This window comes from Castor canadensis, chromosome 13 (genome assembly GCF_047511655.1).
Source record: "Castor canadensis chromosome 13, mCasCan1.hap1v2, whole genome shotgun sequence".
Lineage (NCBI taxonomy): Eukaryota > Metazoa > Chordata > Mammalia > Rodentia > Castoridae > Castor > Castor canadensis.
In genome coordinates this window covers 125,610,813-125,638,047 of record NC_133398.1, presented here as the reverse complement: position 1 = coordinate 125,638,047, position 27,235 = coordinate 125,610,813, and the positions used below count along the sequence as shown (strand labels likewise).

The 27,235-nt window shown below is 46.8% G+C and overlaps 1 protein-coding gene across 3 annotated transcripts; it reads right to left on the bottom strand.

The window, feature by feature from the left end:
- Positions 1-17: 17 nt before the first annotated feature.
- LOC109683422 (fructose-1,6-bisphosphatase isozyme 2) lies at positions 18-26,683 on the bottom strand. Of its 3 annotated transcripts, XM_074052598.1 has the most exons (8): positions 22,437-22,478; positions 21,856-21,902; positions 20,826-20,988; positions 18,871-18,963; positions 15,598-15,738; positions 11,698-11,835; positions 3,297-3,416; positions 18-381 (listed from the first exon to the last, which is right to left on the bottom strand). In XM_074052598.1, the coding sequence occupies exons 1-8, from the start codon at positions 22,461-22,463 to the stop codon at positions 187-189; spliced, it is 924 nt and encodes a 307-aa protein (XP_073908699.1). In that variant the 5' UTR covers positions 22,464-22,478; the 3' UTR covers positions 18-186. The 3 variants fall into 3 exon arrangements, with proteins under 3 accessions (XP_073908699.1, XP_073908700.1, XP_020014826.1); XM_074052599.1 differs by lacking the exons at positions 21,856-21,902; positions 22,437-22,478 and adding an exon at positions 26,665-26,683; XM_020159237.2 differs by lacking the exons at positions 21,856-21,902; positions 22,437-22,478 and adding an exon at positions 26,225-26,613.
- Positions 26,684-27,235: the final 552 nt, after the last annotated feature.

Below are 27,235 nucleotides of genomic sequence, written 5' to 3'. Positions count from 1 at the left end.
GACAGAAGACAAAGTCACTCTTTTCACAGTGCGTTTTTATTTTAGACCCATGCATTACCTACAGCAATGGCCTCTGAACTTTTCTGTACCAGCTGCTGCTCTTCTGAGCATGGTTTCCTCCTCCCCACCATCACCATTGATCATTCACTTAAGACCAAGAGAAGAAGGCTGGTAGAGTCAAGCTGACTACCTGCCTGCCTGGGTTTTCTGGACACAGGTGAGATATTCCTGCACGTCATCCGGGGACCCCAGAATGAGGGGCACTCGTTGGTGAATGCCCTCAGGTTTCACATCCAGTACGGGCTCGGTGCCTGTGGTTGCCAAACCTCCCGCCTGCTCGATGATATAGGCCACAGGATTACACTCGTACAGGAGCCGGAGCTGTGGAGAAACAGAGGCAGGAGGCTAAGCTTTGCAGATGGCCAAATGCCTCAAGTAAGCCCCTAGACCTGGGGGGGATTTGAACTGCTGAGCTCCGTGTGTTGTGAGTGCTGGTAAGCATGAGTGACTGCCTAAGTATTCAGCCTTACAGGGAGCTGCATGCATCAGCTGGTGTTTACTGTCTATACCTTTAAGGGCGTCTCTGGACACGTGGCTGAGACTGGTATCCATACGTCTGGTGATCTTTGCGCCTATGAGGCCTGCCTCTTGGGTTAGAAATAATAAGGTCTAGATATTCATTTCTTATAGGTTCAGCAATAAGGCAAACTGATTCAGCAGACCTGGCTAGAAACCCTTATAGTTAAGTCCTTATCCCTAGTAAGACATCAAGCTGGGGGAGCTGTAAGATCACCTTGAGAGTGCTAGGTGGTGACCCGGGGTGCTGTGGAAGAAAGCTACACCTCAACTGTAGCTTAAGTAGTTTGCTGGTGTTTCCATGGTCTTTTCTCTTGGCCCCAAGACTATGTTAAGTCCTGTTGTTTGCACTCCCTGATATCCTTACCCCCTTCATAACAGTTATCACACTGAGGTTTGTATAACGTCTGGCTTCCTCCTTATACTGCCCTCCCCGGAGGGCAAGGAGGGTGTCTGCCATGACTGGCCATTGTGGTAACTCCATCTCTATATGTCTGTCATAAAAAAATAATGTCCAAGCAGACCACTGCATATCTTGCACAGGGGCAGAAATGAGGGACGGGGTTAACACCGCCCTGCATCTCCTTGCTACACCCCACATAGGACCTGGGGCTGAACCTGGTCAGAGGAAGGCCCCATGAGAGCTAGCAGGTCCCCGCCCTGTGTCCACGAGTACATGGTGAACTGAATTGGATGAGGCTGAACTGGATGTCCTTTGGGGTTCAGTGCTGTGGTTATGTTGTGACTTCCCGGCCCCACCCCCCTCCTGTCACGGGACACACACACATCGCATTAGATTCAGAGTGTCATCGTAGCTGGAGGAATCGGAGCTGTGCCTGCGCTCAATGCTACAAGATCTTTTCCTTCCTTCTCCCCACGGATGCAAAATTTGTGGGGTCTTTTTAAGTTCATTTTTTAAGTTCAGCTTACAAGATAGTTGACCTAGCTGTGTAGCCTTTTCCTTTTCATTCTTTTCTTCAGATCCATTCTGAAAATATGTTTCAACCATGTTGAGAAATAGCCATCCTTGTGCTGATTTGACTTTCATCATCCCAAGGAGAGGAATGAAATGTCTTTGGTCGAGGTTGGAGAGCCAGGTATTCAGAAGACAGTAAGCCAAGACTCCAGGGGGTACTTCCTGCCATTCCAGCCTAACAGTGTACAATGCCCTCACCCCAGACCTTCAGCCCTCAGGAGTAGCGGGCACCTGGCATGCACAGAGAACCCCAAGGCATGTGGCACACATGGGGGACTAGCATCGTCCCTGATCACTCACAGGAGGGACACTCCAGGCTACATTCTTCTGGGAATTCTGGCCAGGGAGACCATCACCTTGGCAGTTTGTAGAGCTTGGCTTTTACCTCTCCTTTTCCTTTGCCCTGGGGATTTGAGGGCAAGGGAAAATTGGGGTGCTGGATAATAAAGTCAGATCGTGACCTCGGATGACCCTGTTGTAGTCAACTGGCCTTTATAGCCAAAGGATTTCATGGTGCTTTGACCTGAAAGCCATGTCTACTCCCTGGCAATTAAAACCTGCACTTTCTAAAAGAACATGAAGATCAGGAACAAATGGTACCTTCAAAGCAGGTAATGATTAAGGTGCAGTGAACACAGACCTCTATGTGGAATGCGTGTGCATTTAGGACATGATTACGTAATTACATGTGCATATTTTCTGATTCATTTACAATGATTTTAATAGTAACAATTAACCTTTATGTTCTACCTATTGGAACCAAGTGTGCGGTAAGAGTGGTTCCACTGAAGAATCTCTACATCTTTTAGTTAATCTCCCTTAGTTCTCTGCTTCGTTTGCCTTCCATCTTGCACAGACTTCTCTGTGCGTCTTGGTCTGACAGATTGATATACGTGAGCTAAACACTCATGAAGAGGAATGACTTATGCACCACTCTGCGTATTACAACCTTGTCTCTGCTCCCAGGTAGGTTTCTTATCTTGGCTTTGAATGTGGCATTCTCTAATCCAAACCTCAGCAGCCAACCTGAATGACACACATAAATGTGGCCAGTTGTTGTGACCAAGGAAAAAATGCAGGTCTTTATGTGATTTGACTTCTTGTGATTGGATAAAATTCAGACATGTTTTTATGGGATGTTCTCCTCAAAATAGATAAATTTGAATCCCAAGATTCCCACTTGATAATGTGAGCATTGGAGGTTGGTGTCATGAAGTTGCAATTAGATCTTCAAGGAGCTACCTTTGCACAAATATGAAGAAGTTCTCAGCACAAGTTTTTATTCTACAGCTTTGGACCGCTCTAGAGGATCCTTGAGTGACTTCAGGACATCTATGAACCCTCCAAAATGAATGCAAAGTGCTTGTCGATGTGCATGCATGCTTTCTGGGGGGCGGTGGAAGATTTCACTACATTCTCTATGTAGACAATGATTGCAAGTCAGTTGGTGCTGTTGTCAAAAGTTAGACACAGCCTATGAAAGCGGGAGGTGAACACAGGTTACTCGTGGCAAAAGATGGGCATGAAACTACAGGAAGTGAGAACGGGTAAGAGTCACCAGTCATGATCACGTCAGCCTCCCTTCTCCAAACCTTCTAACCCAGTTGCAAAGCTCACTAACAGAAATAGACCATGTTTCTCTTCCCTTGCCCACTCATGGACATGTGCCAAACTGCAGGCGTGAGGAGAAAAAACTCCAGCTGACTCACTGAGCAGATGGCCAGCCAGCGCACATGGAAATTACCTTGCCTTTAGGACTCTTCTGGTTGGCTGGGTACATGAAGATCCCTCCATAAACCAGGGTGCGGTGCACATCGGCCACCATAGAACCCACATACCTGGCCCCATAGGGAGCACTGCCATCCTGGAGAGCAGAAAGGGAAAAAGACAAGATGCAGTGGGTTTAGCAACTCATCTCACCAGCATTATGGTCACAAGGCCCAGTTGGTGCAGCCTCTGCATTGCTGGTCCTCGACTTTCCATCCATTAGCTCAGGAACTAAAAACATTATGTAATTGAGCGTGTCATTCATTGAGGACTCTCAAACTTCAACCATTGAATGAACTCATTAAATTCAGGGCTACTTAAAGTCAGAGAAAGTATTCTGCAGCAGTCTTAATATAGCAGATTTGTAAGAAGAAAGAAATAAGGGAAGGCAGGATGAAAAGAAGGAAAGGAGGGAGGAAGGGAGGGGAGGGAGAGAGGGGAGGAAAAGGGAGGAAATGATGGAAGGGAGGGAAGGAGGGAGGAAGGAAGGAGAAAAGGAAGGAAGGAGAAAGGGAGGGGGAAGGAAGGACAAAAGGAAGGAAGGAAAGACAAAGAAAAAGAGGGAAGGTTGAAAGGAAGGAAGGGAGGGAGGAGGAAGGAAGGAAGGAAGCAAGGAAGGGAGGGAGGGAGGGAGGAAGGGAAGGAAAGAGAGAGAGGAAGGGATCTTTATCCCCTGGGGGAAATGTAAACTCCTTTGGAAATAATTCTAAGAAATATGATAATGACAATTTCATTAGTCACCTGTAATGAAAGGAATATTTGTTTGACAAGAACTAAACCAATGGTCATGATTTTTCTTGAAGAAGGACATAACAGATAAAGCACAGCAAGCCATGAAATCATGTCTTTAGGCATTTTTTACTTTCTTCATTCAGTGACTCGCCTGCTATGTCTTTGTCTAATCTAATAATTCTGTGACGAAGTAAAGAAAGGCAACAAATTCCACAGGACAGCCTTCCAGAGTTCTGCTTTCCAGCAAAGCTTGGGATTAACTCAGCATGGCTTAAATACCTAGTGCTGACAAACTAAGACAAATTTCAAAATCAGTGCTTTGGCAAAAGAAGCCTTATGGAATTTGAAGACTTAGCACAAGCTCCAGTGAGTAATGGACCAAGACCAGATATTAAGAAATGAAACCAAATCATTGTCCCTTCGTTCCTTCCTTCCTGATGTCACCTTAAATTGCTACTCCCTCTTTCTTTTGTGTTTTTCAACCAAATTCTCTTGGAAAGAACAGTTTTTACACACTGTCTCTATTTCTTCCCTTTGAAAGAAATGCTTTTAAAACCTATATTGGTTTATTTTTAATTATGGGCAAAATAGAAGACTATGCATGTCATAATTTACTGAAATAGGAGAAGATGTTATAATTATTCATTGTAATTTTTTATTTTTATTGAAATACTTAAGAGTAATTATAGGCCAAGGGAAGGAAACAAACAAAAAAGGCCTGAGATAGGAAATTCAGTAGAGGGGATGTTAAATTTTGAGAGTAGTCCATCAGATATCCCCACACACGTTCTTCTTCAATGTGTCATATAACATACTGACATGAAAGGGTAGCTGAACTTTCACCCCAGGTGTGGTGTCGAGTCTCCAGACCTCCAAAGAAAGCCCTACTTCCTGGTACTCACGCCTGTACACAGTTCCCTATCCGACTGTTCAGAAGTGATGGTCAGTCACTTCTGAGATTAAGTTAGAAAGGACAAGAGGCCAGCTGCCATGTCCTAGGGACATGGTGAAGAGCTGAGCCCTCCATCCAACAGCCATTAGAAGGGAAAGCCACCTGCCAACAAACACATGAAGAAGCTGGGAAGCCTTCAGGTGACTGCAGCCCACGCAGGCGTCTGGAAGCAACCTCATGGCAGACCCTGAACCAGAACCACCTAGCCACCGTGCTTCTGAAGTCCTCGCCCACGGACACTGTGGGGCAATAGTATTTATTATTTAAACCTCAAAGTCGGGAGGGCTGTCCTGTACACCACAACGGATTGTACACTTGTGTGAGTCTGCTGGCATTATTTTCTAAACATAAGTAAACATAGGTAAAATAGCAGTAACATACTATTTAAAACACACAGTCACTGGCAAGACTAGCATCATAAATTCTTCTTATAAATCATAAAACTGAGTTTTAGAACTGGCTTTCACCCTCATTTGGGGATCACCTCCACTACACAAAGAATGACCCAAAGTCTTAAAGCCAACCACCACGCTCTGTCAGTATTTCTTTTCCTTCTATCAGATTCCCTCTGAATCTGACTGATCTTTCAAGGGATTCCTAGGGTCCTATGTCTTCTGAGACAGTATCTGTTCTCTGAATTCTTAGTCTTCATCCTGCTGTCCAGCTTTTTTGACATCTCAGCTCATAACTGGCAGTCACCAACACACTCACCTGCATGTGAAGACACCATCTCCACTCACTAGTGCCAGGACCTTCAGAAAAATCACCCAACTTCTCTGTGACCTGGTCTTACTATTAAAATGGGAATAATAACATCTCATAGGACTTTATGTGAGCACTAAAAGAGCCAATGTGCATAAAACACTTAGCACGGGACTTGATAAAAAAAATAATAAGGACATTGCTTAAGAGCAGACCTTCTCTATCGTGTTAACTTCCTTGCCCTCATTCCATTTTTATGAGAACTTCTATTCCATCCCAAGTGGAGCCCGGAGAAGCCACTGTGTGACAGGAGGGTCCATCCCTTAGCTGAGCCTCACTGGACTCAAGGAGGGAACAACTGGGTTGAGTCTGTCTTTTGAGCACATTCACTCTGGTGGTCAAGGTCAGCTGGTTCTTCGGCCAAAGGAGAGGCGATGTGGAACCCTAGATCCCTCCTCCAGCGTCCATAGCTCTCAAGCTCTCCTTGAAGTGGCCTCTGGCCATCGGAAATGGCTTCCCTTCCCTTTTTCTGCCCACGTTCACTGTCTTTCTGAAAGGCTATCCTATGTAGAGTGGTGGCAATAAATAAAATACATTGTGTATTACTCTGGGTACTTCTCATGCACTTTTTTCAGTTAATGCTTATAGTTACCCTTTGAGTTAAGACCTTTCAGTAACCCTAGTTTACAGCTTCGTTCACAGAATGAAGACGTTTGCCAAAGGTACAGAGTCAGCAGCCAGCATTTGATGGGAGGCCATCGCTCTTGGCCTCTACACTGCTTTTTCTTTCCCAAAGTCATTTGCATAATTCTTCCTTGTAAACAAAGCTACCCCGACTTCTGTGGCGAGAGTAGCCACTAGGACACACTGCTGCCCTCTCGAGTGTCTGCTCAGTTTGAGCACAGCTCATACCCTAGAGGGCTCACACTATCACCTTCCCTCTACTGGGCCTCGCAACATCTCCCCCCGCCAAGGAGGCACCTGACACTGCCTCAGTCTCACACTGGCCTTCCTGGATACAGACCCCTCTGTCCTCCTCCTGTCCTCTCTCTGCCTCAGCCCAGAAGGGTTCCCCACCACTGTGTCAGTCAGGAGCAGCACCCATTTACCCACAGCAGAAATTTCTTATGCCTTTCTATTTTTCTGTGGTGCTGTGGGATGGAACCCAAGTTTTTGCACATGCATTCTACCACTGAGCTACATCCCCAACCCAAAATTTCTTACAACCATACATGGCGCTTCTTGGAGCCAGCGATGTGTTCCTGGCTCTCACTGTCCCTCTGCCTCATCAGAATCAGAATCGGGCACTTCCAGGACTTTGGCCCAAACTGCTTTTATGTCAATAAGAAAAAAATTACCCCCAGGACTTCAGTCATGGCCTATGGAAATTATCAATCATTCCAGGTTTCCTGAGACATTTCATGTCAGTCTATCTGGTCCTTTGGGGCCAGATCCAACTAATCTGTCATCTTCAATTTATGAAACTTTTTATAGGATTTTATAGAAAAGCAAATGAGCAAAACCAAAACATGCTACAGCCAAAAATCTTACACTAAAGACAGATTTATGTTAAACCTATGACTTTACATTACATTTTAGTTCTTTGATTTGGTTGAAAAATTCCCTTGCTGTTTAGAGTTCTTTTTTTTTTTCAAGTGCTGGGAATTGAACCTAGAATCTTGCAAGTGCTCTACCACTGAGCTACACCCCCAACCAAGAATTCTTACTTTTTTTTTATTTTACAGAAGGCCAGGTCTTTAAATGAAAATTGAAATAACGATTAATGTATGGGACTTGACAGGCTAACACTGCTCTGAGTTAAGTGATTGACTTCCTATTTTCTAAGAGTGACCAGAGAGTCCTGAAGACTCCCTCAATGGCCACCAGGAGCAGAAAAGAGACTTTTCCACATGGGCAGATTTTAAAGAGTGAAGAGGAGATCGAAACAGCCAACTTTCTAGATTATAATTATGAAGCTGACCAGAGAGGTCAACCAGAGACCTCTGACCAGAGGTCTGACCAGAGAGCTGGAAGGGGTCAGAGAGGGGGAAAAAAGCAAGAACATCTAGTCTCTAAACTATATAGTACCTAGATTAAAGGATTAACAACCATCAAACTTGGCTTTGTGTTAAAAGAAAAACAGCTCTGGCCTTCTAACCTGTACCCTGACGTGACAAAGAAATAAGGGATCCTTTGTCACATCATTTCAGCCAAAAAAAATAGTCTCAGGAGCCTTGGGCCACAGCCCCAGATTGAATAAAAAACTCACAAGAAGCCTGCAAATCTTGACTCTCTCTTGAGAAGCCAACACTCCCTTTCATGTGCCGTCTTTCCACTTCGCAATAAAGCTTCCTCCCAGTTTCTTCCTTAGTCTTATCTCTGAAGTCTTTCCCTGGTGGTGAAAAATCGGGAACACTGGACAGAAGTCCCCATCTGGTCTCCCCAGCCTTCACCACCAGCAACAATTTTCTAAGCCCCACTTGCTCAGGATGCTGATCGTGACAATAGGAAAGTTAACCTATTCTGTACCTGATCCACACACCTCCCCCTCTGTTATAGTTCACCACATCCATTATGAATTTGTGGATTGGTTTTTAAGACCTGGTGGAACGTCTAAGAAGTTAATGTTGCTACCTCTCATAACAGATCATAAAACCCATACTGGTCCTTACTAGGGTGTTGTTTTCGGGGGGTTTTCCAGTAAAATGGAACCTAAACAAAGGTTAAGGTGATAGGATGTAATGGGACAGAACAGGACAGAATGCAATAAAACGGAATAGAGTGGAATGGGGAAAACACATTAGATTGGCCTAGAATAATAGGGAGTTTTGAAGCAGGAAACATCAGGAGAAATGAGGCCCAGATACAGCAGCCAGGATTCAGAGGTAAGTACTGTACTAATAAATTCCTTAATTGAAAGTCTACAGGCACTGTTTTCTTTGCTTTAAGCCTTACACCCCCCTCAATAAGCTGCGACATTTAGTAAAATGAGAAAGGGGTTGGGCAAAGAGCAGTTTTCTCTCTGACCTTGTTGCTTGATCAGAGATTAACACGCTCTGAGAATGAGCGAGGGATCTTAGAGAAAGGCACTTAGCCTGGAAAAAGAAATAGAAAAATTATGTTTAAAAACACATATACACTTGGGATGATGACGCGTTTGATCATAAAAATGTTTGCAAAGAAGAGTAGTAATTTCAAGGATGGACACTTGTCCTAAAAGGAGCCTCTGACAGTCGATACCCATCCTTTCAAGCACCCAGGTCATTATGTCCCAAAATTTAGTAAACAAGCCAACCTTGAAAATCTCTGGGCCTAGTTGATAGAGCAGTGTGACAGCAAGAATAACAGAATATACCAGGTGTCCAGAACAAAGAACACCCATCTCAGAGTAAATGAGTCCCAAAACCACTTTTCTCACCATGAACACCCCTAGTGTTAGAACACTCGTTGCCCCTGTTATCAGATGTGCCCACACCTCTGTCTTGGCTGTGTACGTACTATCGTTCTGTCTTTCCGTTCCTTTGCTTTGCTTTACTAGGAAAGTTTCTTGGTCTCTTCCTCAGAGTGTCCTGAAATTCTTTGTGTGTGTGTGTGTGTGCGTGTGTGTTCTGAGTTAAATGTAAAATACATTTTCTTATGAATGGTCACAGTCAAAAAGGTTTGAGAAACCTCTGACTTGCATGTTTTCTCTCATACGTGGAATATAGGTCCAATACAAACACAGCAATATCATGAAAAACAGGTCACGCTAAGAGGGAGTCGCTAACAGGAGAGGGAGGTGAAAGAAGGAAGTCAAGAAGGTGAAGATGGCTGATGTACTTTCTATTCAAGAATGAATATAGAATTTTTAAACCTGTTGAAATCACCAGAAGAAGGGGACTAAGGTAGAAAGGAGAAAAATAGAGGGGAAGAACCAGTTTAGGTTATAATACATATATACATGGAGATATCACAAGGAAACTCCCTGTAGAGCTATCTTAAACAAACAAAAATGTCTTTTTTCTTTCTTTTTTTTTTTTTGGTGGTACTGAAGTTTGAACTCAGGGTCTTGTGGTTGTTAGGCAGGTGATCTACCATTTGAGCCACTCCACCAGCCCCAAAATGTCTTTTTTCAAAAACTGAGAACAGGAAGGTAAAATAGGTCCTGTCTGGAGGTTGGCACCAGTAAGAGGGGGGAGGATATAAGGAAAGGGTGTAGGAGGGTGACTATGGTGGAATATTATGCACTCATGAATGAAAATGGAAAAAATGAGACCTGTTGAAAGTATTCCAGGAATGGGGGGAGAGGATAAAGGAGAGTGATGGAGGGTGAATTCAACTATGATATATGGTAAGAACTTCTGTAAATGTCACAATGTACCCCCAGTATAACAATAATAAGATAATTTTTTAAAAAAAGAAAGATTACCCTGGCAAAAAGGTATGGAATTGCTGTTTTCTCTAACCATTTATAAGAGGACTTAATTTCCCATCAGGAGCACTATTCACCTTTAAAATTTTTGTCAGTCTCATATTTGGAAATGACACTGTAATGCTGTTTTCAATTTGCATTTCTTCCTTTTTGTTGGCTGACTGACCATGTGTATGTTTTTCCTGTGACTTCATGATCGCTTCAACTTCTCCTGTTTTCCTATCTGGGTGCTTGTCCTTATCTTACTGGGTTATAAGGGGTGCTGTGTCACAAGAGTGTTCCCCTGGTGTCAGTCATAGATGTGGTAATTTTCCCTAATTTGCAAGTAAACATTTCTTTTTGGGTGGAAATTTCATTTTTCATGGTAAAATACCTATCTTCCTTTATCATTTCTGGAGTGGGCATTTTTTAGTCTAGAATTGGAACCAGTATGAAGCCATCTTTAAGACTGGGAACTTTGCTGGGCAATGGTGGCTCACGCCTATAATCCTAGCTACTTAGGAGGCAGAGATCAGGAGGATCATGGTTCAAAGCCAGCCCAGGAAAATAGTTCATGAGACCCTATCTCAAAAATACCCAACACAAAACAGGGCTGATATAGTGGCTCAAGTGGTAGAGTGGCTGCATCGCAAGCATGAAGCCCTGAGTTCAAATCCCAGTACCACCAAAAAAAAGAAGAGTGGGAATTTTTAAATGTTGACTTTCTCAACCTCTTGAGTCTTATCCTGTTCCCTTTGCCTCAAGACATCGTGCAGGTTTGTATATTATAGTACAATAGCACCCTACAAAGGAAAAATAGGGAACTGCACTTCTGATAATTCAGCTTTTAAAACATGAGAGAGAGAGAGAAGAAAAGTCCCTAAAGCTTCCATTTGAAGCAACAAAGGCAGGTCCCAGCATTCTTGACTGGGTGCCATCTGGTCCCGTGAAATCCTGAGCTCCTTGCCCTTGGAGGTGACCAGGTGGGCACACCACACGTTGGTTTTTCCACCAAATGGGAAAGGTCCTCTCTGGACTCATCCTCCAGCATTTGGCAAGACAGGACACAGCTTGTTAAGCTTCACTTCACTTTCAGCTCGGGCCCCACCTCATGTACTTGACTGTGACACACAGCTGGACCACAGAGATCCTTAATGGACAGTTGTGGCTGTATTCACGGCCACATGGTATCCAAAGCGTCCTGGAACACGGCTTAACCTCAAGACCCTGACGTCACAGCCTGTGAGTAGGACTTTCAAATATAATTATTCCGTCAAAAAGGCAAAGGTCACTGAACAACCAGAGTCCACCCATTGTGACTTAGGAAAATAAATGACTTGGAAGAGGTTCTGGCCTGAACCTCTGAATTGTGAAAATGTGGTCCTTATCCTCCTTATGAACAATTTCTCTGGAGCAACTCAACTGGACAGTATTTCCTTTAGTGAGTAAATTCTAGCTGCAAAAGAGATTATGAAGTATGCCAGACCAGAGTCGCAAATAATGGAGCCAAAATCTTAAACAGAGGCCTCAAAGCCACCGTCCAAACAGAACCCCACTGAGACAGTGATCTCCCCGCCACTGGTCTAGGCTTTCTTCACTCACCTCAGGGAATTTCTTCTTCTGCACATACTCCGTGGTGGCTGCATCAAAATACTTGGCGTAGCCCTCATTGAGGCTGTAAATCTTTCCTTTCTTCTTAATCTTGACATCTTTATCCACCAGCACGAACTCACCCAATGCCTAGAGAGAAGAAGAGAGAAACAGATACTAATGGCACCCCGCCCGACACACACACACACAAGCAGAGGCCTGCTGGATGGACACAGGGGGCTCACTGTGGTCATCCTAGACTTTCCCCTGTCATGGCCCCATGAGTGGCAGAAACAGCAGCCATGATATCAAGCCTACATAGGAAACTCAAGCAATAATGGACTCAACAATTAAAAAGGGAAGGTGCCCATGGTCTTCATTCTTTCCCTTTCGTCCTCCCTATGTTAGTGAGATCCCTTATTTCTTTAAAAAAAAAAAAAAACTAGCTGTATTTATCCACAAGATAATCTGCAAGTTCTTACCTCAGTTTCATGAGTTCGGAGGATTCAAGCTATCAGTTATAATTTGAGAAAGAAGTTATGAGGAGGGGGGAGAGATGCAGCTTGGCCATTAGTTCATTACTACGTGTCTGGTAATTTTGTTTGTATTCTGTCTACTCTTTGCTTTGCTTTTGGGGACTGGGATGTGAGCTTAGGGCTTCGAGCTTGCAAAGCAGGTGCTGTACCGCTTGAGCCATGCGTCCAGCGTTGATTAAAAGTTCCTTATCTGAAGATAAGAAGGAATCGCTTCAGTCAGATACTGTATTCCCTCAGCATAAGGAAGTAGATGGAAAAATTAAAAGAATCCTTGGCGTTATTAATAAAATTGTGCTCAGTGCCCCCCCAGTAACTTGAAAGTCACCACGACCCATGACCGCTTCTTCAGCTGTGCGTCTGCGCCCGCCTTCCTGCCTCCCAGATAACGGGTAGGACATTAACCATGAGTGGCACCCACTTCCAGACAACTTCCCATCTCCCGTCTTAGAATCATGGAGCACAGCCTGCGCTGTCATAAGCCCTTAGGTCTCAGCTCAGCACACCACATTCCTCGGGGTGCCACTCCCCCTCATCCAACATCTTTTTATCACGATGGTGCTTGGCTCCTGAGCAAAGTCAAGATGATCTTTGCTGCTTTGGAGCCACCCAGCTCAGCGCTCCGCTTCTTCAAAGCACCTTGACTTCCTTTACTCTCCTCTTGGGATGGCCGTCTAGGGAGACTCTGATCTGGACCTCGGTCGGGCACAGGGCACAGCCTGGGAAGTTAGAGTCTCCTCCCTGTGGCCCTCAAGACCTGAACAAGAACACAGAAGCGGTGATGGCTCCTAAGAGTCCTGCTTCCTGGTCCTCTAGACTTTCCCAGGTGTCACCTGGGTCCTCGCTTTGCCCTATCTTTTATGCACTTGAAGCTCTGGCTTATAGCAAAGAGCCTGGCAGGCACACAATTGTCATCTAAGGAATTTCAGGTCCCTGGAGCTTTGTTCCCTACTGCAGGGCAGGGACAGCTGAGGAGCCTTACCACACCTCTATGTCCTGTCACACCACTGGTGACTTAACACGGCCCCCCACAGGCTTTGCCAGCGAGTACCTGCTTATCAAGTACATCCTTTGGCACACAGAAACAGTGTCTCACCTGCATTTGGCTGAGCCACCAGGGAACTCTGTCTTGGGAGCCCTGACACACAAGGTCCCTGGCTACTCCCAGGGCACTTCTACCTGTGACAACGGCCATAGCTCCTTCAGCTTGAAGGCCATATCCCAAATCGTCCCAAAGCTTCATACAGCAGGTCTGTGGTCAAATGTCATTTTTAGTAGGGTGACATGACCCAAAGTGTCTCAAGCTGATAAAGAAAGACGGGGAAAGGTTACACTAGGGGTTGCCTCTCTTTCTGACCTGCAGACAAGCTCTTGTGCCTGCCTCTGTCCAAGCTGGGCCCACATGTCACGACTGGCGTCAGAGCAGAGGCTCCATCTGTGTCCCTGTGTCCTTGCGTTAGATCCTGAGCTGAAGGCACCTCCCACGGCCTTCAGAACCTCTTCAGAGTGGACATGGGCCGTATTTGGTTTGCACTCGAGGGCAATTTGTTAAGAATTCTGTCGGGCTTAACAGTATAGCAAAGGACTGCCTATGCCTGGCTCTGGGCACCACCAACCACTAGCACGACCTTAGACAAGTTACTTACTGTCACTCGCTCAGTGAGCCTCACTTGCTGCATCAGAAAATGGGATGAACTAGAATAGTAGGGCTCCTATAACTCGTGCGTGTCCACTAACAGATGTGAGTTCTTAGAACAGGTAGGTACCTACCCATCACTTACCTGGCATGAGCTGTCAGCTGTTACTCTACAGCAATTTTAGAAAGACCGCTTTATTGTCTGAGAATCACATTTGTAAACAGAATTTCTCAGGCTCGCCTACTTCTTTGAAAGAAGGGAGAATGGGGCTATCAGTGAACTGACACAGGAAAGGGTCTTGACCTGATGGGTTTATACGTGAAACATTTATGTCTAAAAAGTTCCTGTGAAACTCTACTGTGTTTTGAACTTTTACAGCCCCTCCCTCACCTGCATGCACCAACCTGCGAACTCCACAAAGGCTGCAATGTCTGACCAATGCCATGTCACCACTGCCTCAAATGGTGCCCTGGGGCCTGGGAGGTAGATGCTCAATAAACACTTGTAAACTTGAACTTTTCACCACGCGAATACTGGAGTCTTTGAAATGGTCAGAAGTCAAAATTATAAGGGCTGTAACAAGATCTGACTGCATCTGGTGAAGCAGTTCAGAAGTGAAAAAGCAAAGCACCCACCATTTAAAGGAGAGATTCTATAGCTTGGAAATCGTTTCCAGCCAGGCGCTGGTGGCTCACACCTGTAATCCCAGCTACTCAGGAGGCAGGAACCAGGAGGATTGTGGTTCGAAGCCAGCCCTGGGCAAATAGCTCACGAACCACTATCTCAAAAAACCCCATCAACAAACAGGGCTGGCAGAGTGGGTCAAGCAGTAAAAAAGAAATCTTTTCCAAAACTTCTCCTGGACATTTTGAATGTGCTTATGCCATGAAAGCTCACCTTAATCTATTTTTTTCCTCAACTTTTTCTGATTATTTCTTCCGCCAGTCATATTTTTCATCTCTTCTACTGCTGAGCACTGGGTCACCTGGGGTCGCAGTGGACGGGGCACAGAATGACCTACAGCCCGATAGGACTGTGGGAATGACATGTACCTCAGGGGAAAGCCTCCAGGAGGGCGGCCACTGTCCCCTGCAGCTACTTAATTTAAACGAAACAAAATGTAAAAATCCCTTTTCTCAGAACACTGGCCACATTTCCGATTTGGTGGCCATGGAGCCCACAGGCAGCTGGATGGGACAGCGCAGATGACAGAGCCTGTTCACCATCACAGAAGGTCCTAGAGGCTGGTGGTGCTCTGAAAACTCATGATCCAGTCAGGAAGTTGGCAGCACTGGGATTCTTAACCCATGGTGTCCCCATAAACCACAGAGGGTGAGCGCATTTGTAGAGAATCAACCCCTTTCCAATAGCTATGCGTAAAGGTTATGGCTATGTCACCACGAATAAATAATGTTTGAAGAGGTGAATATATTTGGCCTGACTTGAACATGACTTATAATATCCTGCAGTGCTGTTAATATGCTCAGTTTAATGGTTTTATGAAAAATAAATTTAAAATAAATTCCATAAGCAAAGGCCAAGAGTTGGTGTAACTGACTCTACGGAATCCCCACCCAAATGCCTTCAGGGGTCCCCAGTGTTGCTCACGATGGCGTTAGCTCCCCAAACGAGGCTCTTAGGATCCAAAAACAAATATGGGAATAACCAGGAAATTATCACAGGGAAGAAGAATTCAAGCACAGAAGTCCCCAGGGGCAGATGCCGCAGTGTACGATACCTACTGGGTCCAGCATGAAGAGGTCCACACCTTGTCCCGTGGAGAGGGCCACCAGCGTGGCACTGCCATAGAGTGCATAGCCAGCGGCCACAATATTGCGGCCGGGCTGCAGTGCATCCTTTTCCGAAGGCTCGTCTTCTGTGGTCTGCGGCAGATGGACAGAAAAACATGGTCCCTGATGGTTGTCATCGGAGAGAACCCTTTGCCAGAGGCCTGGCCTCCAGATCTCTGGAGTGGGGAACCCTAAATTAACCCTGAAGACCTAAGCCGCTTCCCCTGCTCTTAGTAAGTCTCCATCCCCTTTCCCCACGTCTCAACTCATACACATCCCAAGTCCCATCCCAAGGAGGCAGATTTGACACTTGCTCTTCTATCTCCACACGCCTGGCCGCCATTATGGTTCAAATGTCAAATGGAAGGACCCCCAAAAAAGGCTCAGGTATTGAAGACTGGGTCTCCAGTTGGTGGCACTATTTTGGGAGGTTCTGGAAACTTTAAGAGCTAAGGCCTAGCTGGAGGAAGTTGGTCACTGGAGGGAGGTGTCTTTGGCAGCTGTATGTTGTCCCAGGCTCCTCTCTCTCTCTCTCTCTCTCTTCCCCCTTTCTTCCTCTCCCTCTCCCTTTCTCCCGCCCTGTCTCTTCCTCCTTCTCTCTCTCCCTCCCTTTCTTCCTCCCTCCCTCTCTCCCTCCCTCTCTCTCCCTTCTTTTTTCCCTCCTCCTCCTCTCCCTCTCTCTCTCCCTCTCTCCTGCCCTGTCTCTTCCTCCCTATCTCTCCTTCCCTCTCTCCCTCTTTCAGTCCCTCTCTCCCTCTCTCCGTCTCTTCCTCCTTTTTCTTCTTCTTCTCTCTCCCTCTCTCCCTCTTTCAGTCTCTCTTTTCCTCTCTCTCTCTCCCTCTCTCTCTTCCTCCTTTCCTCCTCCTCTTCCTCCTCCTTCTTCTTCTTCTATCTCTCCCTCCCTCCCTCTCTCCTTTCCTCTTTCTCCTCCTTTTTCTTCTTCTTTTCTCTCTCTCTCTCTTTCTCTCACTTTTTCATCCACCATGAGGTAAAGAAGCTCTTCAAACAACCATGGACTGAACTCTCTGAAACTGTGAGCCACCGTAAATCCTTCCCCTTTTAAGTCGTTCTAGCAGTTTTCTGGTCACAGCAACAAAACACTGACTAACACAGCTGCCTCGTGAATAAACTCTAGCTCTCTTGCCAAACTTGCCCTTTCAGTGATTGACATAAGCCCTGGGTCTGACTGGGTAACGAGTTCAGTTGCAGCAAACGTGTCCAGGGGAAGTGAGCTGCCAGGGAGAGCACTCCACGCTGATGAAGTCACTTCCCTCTCATCACCATTCCAGGCCAGACCAGGCGAAAAGGTCACCCCCTATCTCAGTAGGAAAGACTAGGTGTGGTGGTGCACACCTGTCATCCCAGCTACTGTGGAAAGCACAAATAGGGGTATTGAGGGGGTGGGGGGAAGAGGGAGGGGGTGGAGTGGGTGGTAAGGGAGGGGGTGGGGGCAGGGGGGAGAAATGACCCAAGCATTGTATGCACATATGAATAATAAAACAATAATGGGGGGAAAAAAAGCACAAATAGGCAAAAAGTGAGATCCTACTTCAAAATAACCAGAACAAAAAGGACTGTGAGGGGAGGTGGCTCAAGCAGTAGAGTGTCTGTCTAGCAAGCTCAAAACCAAGTTCAAACCTCAGGGCCACCAAAAAAGAAAGAAAAGAACTGATACCCCTGTGTGTATGATCATGAGTGATTTTGTGTAAAATATGTTTTTTGGAGCCAAAGAAAGGAATCTCTAGAACCAGCCCAGCACCTGACAGGGGGGCGGGTTACCCAAACAATCGTCCAGGAGATTCCCGGCACCTTCTGCCTTTTAGGCCTGGGGACAGAGGCCCAGCCATCCTGATGCAGTAAAGGCCGTTCTTGGAGTGAGCAGTCTGGAGCATGGAGCCTGGCATGGCTGGATGAAGTAATGCTGGATGGTCCCAAACCAACCTTTATGACCCTCACCTCACTGTGGCTAGGCTGCGTGGGTAGGCAGAATGTCCCCAAAGCTATCCTGATCCCTGGAATCTGTGAATACGTTATCACACAGCAAAAAGGATTCTGCAATATTCGGGGCTATGGATTTAAACTAGGAAGATTATCCTGGATTTTCCTAATTAAATAAACACTTGAAGGCAGATGACTTTCTATGGCTGGGGCAGGGGAATGACACAAAAAAGTGGGAGAGGGTGTCAGAGAACAGGAAAGCCTTGTGCCTTTACTGACATTGAAAATGAAATGGCCACAAGTCAAAGAACACAGGCAGTCTCCAGAAGCTGGAAAGGATCCCCGGCCATCAGCCAGCAAAGAGTCCCGGACGTCAATACTACCACCGAATGGACTGCTTTAGCCTTAGAAGCAAATTCTCCCCTCTCCCACCCAACCTCTGCGTAAGAGTGCAGACTGGCTAGCACATGGATTGATTAGGATTTATGGAATCCTAAGCAGATAACCCAACCAAGGCTGGTCAACTCATGAATGACATAACTAGCACATAATCGGGGGATTTTTTAAGCGTCTAGGCATCCGATAGATTGTCATAGCAGCAACGAAAAACTAATACAGTCAGAATTGAGGCTTTCAAAGAAATAGGATATGCCTAGAACCCAGTACAGGCTAAGCATCCCTAGTGAGAAAATCTGAAATCTTAAATCCTCCAGAATCTGAAACTTTCTGAGTGTCAGCTGCCATGCATGGACAATTCCACACCTCATGGGATGGATTACAATCCAATTGCAGGTGCACCGAAAATACAGCATAAGATGACATCCAGCCATGTGTACAGATGTATATGGAGCATAAATGACTTTTGTGTTCATATTTGGGTCCTGTCCCTAAGATATCTCATTACATATATGCAAATATTCCAAAAATCTGAAAAAGTCTGAAATCTGAAACACGTCTGGTCCCAAGCATCTTGGATATAGAAAATTCAGCCTGTACCATGTCTGACATCTGTGTTCCACCTGGACATTCAAAACGAGGTTCCGTGGATCCTTTCACACACACACACACACACACACACACCCCTTGCCCAGGAATGCCAGGAAGAAGGAAGAGAGAGAATTACCACTGAGGAGCCTGGGGCAGAGAGGGAGGTTGCTGGTGTGTCCACAGCGCCATGTCTAATTAGTAGGAGGACCAGTTAGCACCCCAGTGTCACAGTCCTCAGCCCAGGAATCCTCCAGCAACCTCCACAGGAAGGAGGCTTGAAATGTGAGCCCGTGCACTCACCTTTCTGTAGATGGCGAATATGGTCCCAATGGAAGCCAGACAGTCAATGTTGGAAGATCCATCCAGGGGATCGAAGCACACCACGTACTTCCCCTAAGTCACAGAGGGCAGAAGCACCAGTCAGCATGGCTTCCCGTCAGTACAGTTTGCTCCAGCTCAGGGCTGCGTGTGGCAGACACCTCTCAAGAGAGACAGAGCCACAGGCACTTTCTTATCAGACACTGGCATTAATTGTGGAGGGCCACTCAACAGGTATTTGGTGAGGGTCCAGCTGGAGAGCACGCTAGGGTTTACTCCTTTTGGCCTCTCCCCAGACGGGGAGCGTGCAAGGCAGTGGACTTCAGAATGGGGTGCTAGCTGCGAGTCTCGATTTATGGAACTGGTATTTCGCAGAGAAACACAGTGCACAGGTAAGACACACACAAGTAGGGTGTGGTGAGTGCTCTAAGGAAAAACTAAGCCAGTAAGGAGTAGAGTGGGGAGACCCCCAGTTAGGAATAAGGATGAAGACACACAGAGAACTAGGAAAGGGAAGTCTGGGCAGAGAAATCAGTGAGTGTTCCTCACATGGAAAACAGGCACAGAGTATATCAACAAGTAGCAAGTAGCCAGGCAGGGTGACACACACCTGTAATCCCAGAGCTCAGGAGGTCGAGGCAGGAGGAACAAAAGTTCAAGGCCAGCCTGGGGTACCTAGTGAGACCCTTATCGGAAGGAAAGGAGGAAGGAAGGAAAGGTGAAAGGGAGGGAGGGAGGGAAGGAGAGGGAGGAAGGGAGGGAGGAAGGAAGGAAGGAAAGAGGGAAGGTGGAAAGGTGGGAAGGAAGAGAGGGAGGAAGGGAGGGAAGGAGAAAAAGTGGGAAGGAGGGAAGGTGGGAAGGAGGGAGGGAGGAAGGAAGGAAGGGAGGAAGGAGGGAAGGTGGGAAGGAAGGGAGGGAGGAAGGGAGGGAAGGAGGGAAGGTGGGAAGGAGGGAAGGTGGGAAGGAGGGAAGGTGGGAAGAAAGGAGGGAAGGAGGGAAGGAAAGGAGGAAGGGGGAAGGGGGAAAGGAGAGAAGGAGAGGAAGGAAGGAAGGAAAAGAGAAGAAGAACTAGCATGCAGACCTATGCCGCCCCGGCTGAGTGGGGAAGACAATGGTAGGTTAAACTGGAGAGAGAAACTAGGATCGTACCAGTTAAGAGAAAGTTAAAAATAACAGGTGTTACTTGACTTAAGTTACGTTCCACAGTACCTGGCATGCAGTGTGTGCTTAATAAATGTGGCTTCATCTCTTCTATCCTTTCAGCTAATCATAGAGAAATTCCCCTCTTCCCATACCTGATGTATAAAACAAGAGCCAATAACCCACGTCCCATCTTCACCACAGTGCAGCCGCTGAACATCGGTTGAATTTGGGGCACCAGAAAACCTCTCTCTTTAATCAATTCCTGGTGAACATAGAGTGAATACAGACCCACTCCAGCCACACTTTCCCCCTTACATTAAGGCAAGAGCACGGGGTCTCCATGGTTCATTTTCTAGGTTAATCTGAGAGGTTTTCAGGCAAGGAAAAATCCTCCTGAAACACAACCCCCTTGAGGATGTGTGGGGTGAGGGTCAGAGATGAGAAATAGGGATGGGAGGAATAAGAGGCTATGTTGTACAGCTCTTCCCAGAAAGAAGACAACTTACCCAAAAATAAACTGTACTTTTTACTGGACTCCGCAAGTCCAACCCCAGAAAGATGCCAGCACCTCTTAAGACATTTCAGTAAGTCTCTTGATTTATCTCACTGCCCTGCTGTAAAGCCTTATGCAGGAGACAGCGGACGATTTCCAACTAAAGAAGCATGCAATCCCTTGTTTCCAGAAAACCAAGAAAAAAAAGCCAGGAATTAAAGGCCAGCCAGGCAGCAGTCTCCCGGCCCTGTCTCGCCATCTTGCGGCCAGAATGGGAACTGCACCCCACCACAGGACGCACCCTCCTCTCCTTGGCGGTGATAATGGCTTCTTTATTCTCTTCCGAGACCAGGACGCAGGTGCTGTAGGACGACTGGAGCATGTTGATCACCAGGGAATTGGATAACACATCCAGTTTCTTCACCTCATCTCCTGTCACATTCACGCTGCCTGCAATGCCGTACCTGAGAAGATAATGGCTGAAATAAACCACTCAGGGAGTCCTAGGACCACCCAGGGCTGACACCCCAACGGTGCATCCCGCCTTTCCTTCCCTGTCCCTGCAATCTCCAAAGCATCAACACACAGACGTCTATTATGCCCACCGAGGTGACAATGGCTCAACCTTGAAGACATTGTCAAATGCCATCCATCTCCCAACGAGATTAACCAAACTCGATCTCACTAAAATACAAGCTCTACCCTAATGGGAGGTAGAGAGGATGGAAGAGCTCCTGCAATCAGAACTGTCACCGTCATTAAGGACTCCAAAAGGCAGAGGACCATGGTCTTCTAGCACCTTCAGGCCTTCCTGAGTTGTCTTTAAGTGGGACTGTGCTGGATTGAATTAAAGAATGACTTGGAGACCGGGCATGGTGGCTCAGGCCTGTCATCCCAGCCAGGAGGGAGCCATAAATAGGATGATGGTGGACCAGACTGGCCTGGAGAAAAATGTGAGAGCCAATTCAAAAAGAAACTAAAAGCCAAAAGGGCTGGGGGGGTGGCCCACATGGTAGAGTGCCTGCCTACCAAATCTGAGTTAAACCTCAGTCCACCAAAAAAAAAAAGAGGAGTAAATTGGCATTACATGAACTAGAAGGAGCTCAAGGGACAGATTTAACTAATTTAATTTACTTCTTCACCACTATGCCAAGCAAGATAAGAAAAAGTATTACCATACAACTTCTGTCTAGGGATTCTGGGCGTGCCTCGGTTGCAGAGAATTTCCTGTCATGCAGAAGGCCCTGGATCCCAGCACTGAGGGGGAAAAAAATCTACCTAGAGCCTTTGTGCTTTGCAGCAATAATGTGCAAAGGTCTCCCTGCTCTTACCTTGGCCGCTTCACGATGTTCCCAACACAGCAGCAGGAGGGGTCTTTCTAAAAGTCACAGTATTCTTGTATCACCCAGAGACAAAGTCAAGCCCCCATGACAGCATCACACGCCATGGAAGAGCTGTTCCCACAGAGCCCTGGCCACCTGACTCTCTCACCTCCCTTCAACCAGTCTCAGCCGGGCACACTTCAGCCTCATGGCTGACTGACCACCGGCCTTGCTGCCTCCCAAGAGCTACATAACTGCCCCTGCCCCCCTCCCCATTTTAGCCTGGACCCAAAGGTCATTTCTCAGCCAGGCTTTCCACGGCCACCTAGCTAAAATAGCAACCCCCAATCCTAGCATCTTTCTTGCCTTATCCTTCTCGTGATGGAAGGGGGTGCTGTTCTCTGTTTGGATAGAAATTGTGCTCTCAGCTTATCGACCCTGCCACAGTGAGGCTCAGTCACATCTTCCCGGCCCTCTTGAATCCCACCAGCCCCAAATGTTCTATGACCTCTGGCCCCCAGCCAGCCACTCGTCTCTGTTACCTTCTGTCTTGTGACTCAGTGTTTCCTCTCCACCGCCCCCCCACTCACCCTCCTGCTCGTCCAGCATGTCCCCATCACACACTGCGGGCACACCCTGTCATCCCTCCCACGGTGGCTGGCAATCTGCGCCTGGGATGTCTTTCCTGCCACACTATCTGCTTGCTCCCTGAGGGCGAGAACTCGGTCTTACTCTCTGGGTTTCACAGTGCCCCAGATGCATGGAGAAAAAAGGACAGGAGAGAACATTCCCTCCACTCTTTATCTCAGTGCTATTCGTTTGTTGAAGGAATCCTCAGGTGGCACTAACAGGTGGTCACCATTGAGAACCTGATCTTCCCTAACCACACTCCTCCTGACTGACAGCCTACTCTCCCCGTCCTGCCATGTCACCCCCACCATGTCACCTATAATGAGCCCGGTGCCTTTGTACAACAACCCTGGCAGCCTGACCTCCTAGCTCAAGACAAAAGCAAGCAAATGAACAAAAACAAGCCAGTGGTAACCACAGTAACAGAACCGGGCTATTTTGCATCAATACTTGAAGGGACCGGAAACCCAGTCATCTTGGAATCTTGACCCCACTGGTGCTGCTGAATGAAGAGCTCGAGTTCAAAGCCATGTGGGCAGAGCTGAAAAATCGACTCTATCTGCCCAGTGCTTTGCAAACTCACCACCATGATATCCTGCTAACCTCACCCCTACCCCAGCCACACCCACCCTCCCTCCATGTCCTCTTTTCAGAAAGAATAGAAACTCACGTGACCCAAGCCTTGTATGCACATATGAATAATAAAATAATAATAATAAAAAAAGAAACTCACAACAAGGTGTCATTGCCAGCAATTGCTTTCCAACCCATGGGACAATGTCTTTTTGCACTGTTAACCCAGGTAAGCATTTTAGCACCAAAGCTCGTTACAGCTTCTAAATGGCCTAGAAGGGGGTGAAAGAAAGTCGGGGAGGGCCTTCCTTCCGGGCGGGCACGCCAGCTTAGCACTTCTTCCCACAGTAAGGAGAGGAGAAAGGCAAAGGGGACTGAGCGTCTCTGCTAACTTTGTAATTCATTTATTTATCTTCAGGATCCACTCCTGAAGCTTATTCACACGGCTGTTGGCCAGAAGACTCGGTTCCTCCCCACGTGGACCTCTCCCAGGGGTGCTCCCTTGTACTTTGTGACAGGGAGCTGGCTCTACCTACAACAAGCAATCCAAGACATCCAGGCAAGAGCTGCAATGTCTTATAATTTAGCCTTGGAAGTCACACACCGTCATTTCTGCAGTACCTTTTATTCTCCTAAGCCAGTTCTAGGCAGCATAGGAGGGAACACAGATGCGTTTCCAGCAGGAAAGGATCTTTTTTTCTTTGGGGGGGGCACATATTTCCTTGATTTTTTTTTCCTTATAACCTTCTAATGTACCATATGACATTTTTCAGAACAGGCACAGTGGCTTATACATGTAACCCAGCTACTTGGTAGGCAGAGACAGCAGGATCAAGGTTTAAAACCAGCCCAGGCCAAAAACAAAAGTTAGCAAGACCCTATCTAAAAGCAAGCTGTGTGAGGTAGGACTCTTCTGTAATCCAAGCTATGCAGGAGGCAAAGCCAGGAGGATCCAGGTCTGAGGCCACCTGAGCAAAAAGTGCAGGACCTATCTGAAAAATAACAAAAGCACAAAGGGCCGGAGATGTGGTTCAACTGGTAGAGCACCTGCCCAGCAAGCATGAGGGCCAGAGTTCAAACCCCAGTACTGCCAGAGTGTATCCAGCCTGAATCTCAAAATGCCCCCCGAGAAAAGGAAGCAAATGGATGAGAGGCTTGAAGTCCACTGAGGAGGACAGTGGATGTCGCTGTCTCACAGGCAGAAGTTCTTTGCTCTGTGAGAAGGAATTCCAGGGATCCAGGACCCTTGCCTCGGCCGCAAAAAAAAAAAAAAAAAAAGTGAAATCCCAGCGTTCTCTTTCCAGGGCTGCCCACCTACTGGTCAATCCTCCGAGGAGGAGCTTGCGAGTGTAGACGGATCACCCTGAAATGTCACTGCAGAAACTGCCTAAGTATCGCAGGACCCCGAATACAGGGAGAGACAACGATGCTGTTTACTGTCACTTGGGGAACCCATCACCCAGCAAGAGCCCTCAAAGGCAGAATTTGCCACGTGGGGTAATAACACGATTATAGCAATCCACAGTCATGGAATGCGTCTTTAACTCGGGAACCATTGCTGGGTCTCACAGCCTTTTATAAATAAAGTCTGTAATGATCTTATGGTATTTACATTTTCTGATATAAGGCTCAGCTTTTGTGTTCAAAGCACCACGTCGTTAAGAATAAACATTTCATACAGTTGGACTTTGTTAGCTCTTCATTTTGAGTTACCCCAAAAATGCAGATCCCTTCAACTTCTGAGAAAGCCTCCACCGGAATGGCTACAAAGAAAATGCAAGCCCAAAGAAGGTGGCTTCTCGTTGTCACAAATTTAAACTGGGCACTTGACTGTGACCACCAGCAGCTAGCTGAAGCATGAATTGACCTCATTCTGTACTCAGAAAAAGCACCACAGAGAACTCTGCTCCCCTCCCAGCTCGTGCACACCAGTGCATGTGAATAAAGAAGTGCAATTTATGAAACACGGGTCACACTAAGGGTGTCACACACGGGGGCGGGGGTGAAAGAAGGAAGTTAAGAGGGAGAAAATGGCTGGGCTGGTGTACTTTCTATACAAGAATGAATGTAAAACTTTTAAACTTGTTGAAATCACCAGAAGAAGGGGACTAAGGTAGAAAGGAGAAAAATAGAGGGGATGACCAACTTGGGTTATAATACATATATGCATGGAAAGGTCACAAATCAAATGTATAGCTATCTTAAACAAACAAAAGTGTCTTTTTTTTTTTTTCAAAAACAGGACAGGAAGGCAAAACCTGTCCTATCTGGGGATTGGCACCAGTGGGAGGGGGGAGGATATAAGGAAAGGGTGTGGGAGGGTGAATGTGGTGGAATATTACGTACACATACATGTAAATGGGAAAATGAGACTTGTTGAAACTGTTCCAGGAATGGGGGAGGGAGGATAAAGGAGAATGGTGGAGGGGTGATATATGGTAAGAACCTTGGTAAATGCCACTATGTACCTCCAGTACACAAATAATACAATTTTTAAAAAAGAAAGAGCCACAGAGAGGAAATTTTAAAACACAGCCTGCAAAGACTCCCTTCCCTGGTGAGCAAGGAAGGGGAGGAGAGGGACCTGCCAAGTTTCCTGTTTTGTAAATGATGTCTAGGTCCTGGCGTATTTGTAAAGGCTGTGACCATCAAACGCTGAGATCTGCAAGGGTCATCAAGAGATTTTTCAAGATTCCAGAGAGAATCTGTCCAGGCAAACACGAGCCAGGAGCATCCACTGTGTGCTTTCATACAAACCCCCGCCCTCGCTACGCTAATAACTGGTGGCATTTTTCCCTTTGTGGAGACGTGTCACAGGCTCCTTTCTCTGAGCACGCATGACAGAAACATGAAACCCAAGTTCCTTGTGGACAAACAAGCATGGGACCACCTGCAGCTCCCACCCCCAGGCCTCAGTCGTGCGTGTGTGCATGTGTGTGAGTGCATGTGTGTGTGCATATGTGTGCATGGAGGGTGGTGTGCATGTGTGTATGTGTGCTCGTGTGCCTCTGTGTGTGTGTGTGAGCATGGGTGTGTGTGCATGTGTGTGTGTGTGCATATGTGTGCATGGGCGGTGGTGTGCATGTGTGCTCGTGTGCCTCTGTGTGTGTGTGTGTGCATGGCTGTGTGTGTGTGCATAGGTGTGTGTGCATGTATGCAAGCTCCCCAGACTCACAGGTTGGCCAGGCCGGCCTTGCGCACCGCTGAGGAGATGGCTTTGATGGCAGTCAGCATGGAGTTGAGCAGCTGGGTGAGCTCCCCGGTGCCTTTGGCCTGGCGCCCCTTCTCCATCACATAACGGGTCAGGGTGAGCATGTCCGTCTCGAAGGGGCTTCTGTCCGTCATGACGGCTAGCAGTGTCTCAGTCCTCTCTCTTTTTTCCCCTGTGAGAGCCCTCGCTTGTCCCCAAGGGCTGCAGCCCTGCAGTGTGCAAGCTGATAAGGAACCTGTGCAGGCCTTGCCAGGATCTTTAAGGGAAAGTCCAAGCCACCATGTGACAGCCCTCAAGGAACCTCTCTGGCCTCAGGACTGTGAGAGCTGCCAAAACACCGTAACCGAGCTGTAAATAGAACTGGGCTGTCCCAAGCACAGGCCACTTCTTCTTCACGCACTCACCTTTAAAGAGCCAAAGAAGCAACTGGGTGGTCACAGCAGCCAGGGGAGAAATTCAACAAATAAAAAAAAAAATGACCCCTAAAACTCCTATCTTATATAGAACACCAAGGATTTCTTCACACACGTCTAATTGCATAACCTGGTCTCCCGTGCGTAGGTGGCACATTCAGATATCTGGGGCATAGGTCACATAAAAATAAAATAAGAGCAAGTTCGGGATCTCTTTAGCCAGGGTTCTCACAAATAAATTTGTTTCTGGTTGCTCACGCCTGTAGCCCCAGCTATGTGAGAGGTGGACGTAGGAAGTGGGAAGACCTCGGTCTGAGGCTGGTCTGGGCAAAAGTGGTAACCTTCACCTGAAAATAACTAAAGCAAAAAGGACTAGGGTGTAGCTCAAGTGGTGTATGAGCATTTTGAACTCAAGGTCCTGAGTTCAAATCCCTGTATCTCCAAAAAATAATAATGTCTTCTTTCTAGAAAGCACGTATGACTGGATGGCTGGCCTACTGCACAGGAGACGCCCAATCTTTACTCTTCCAGGTTTCCAGTGCACTGTAACAAATGCGTACGC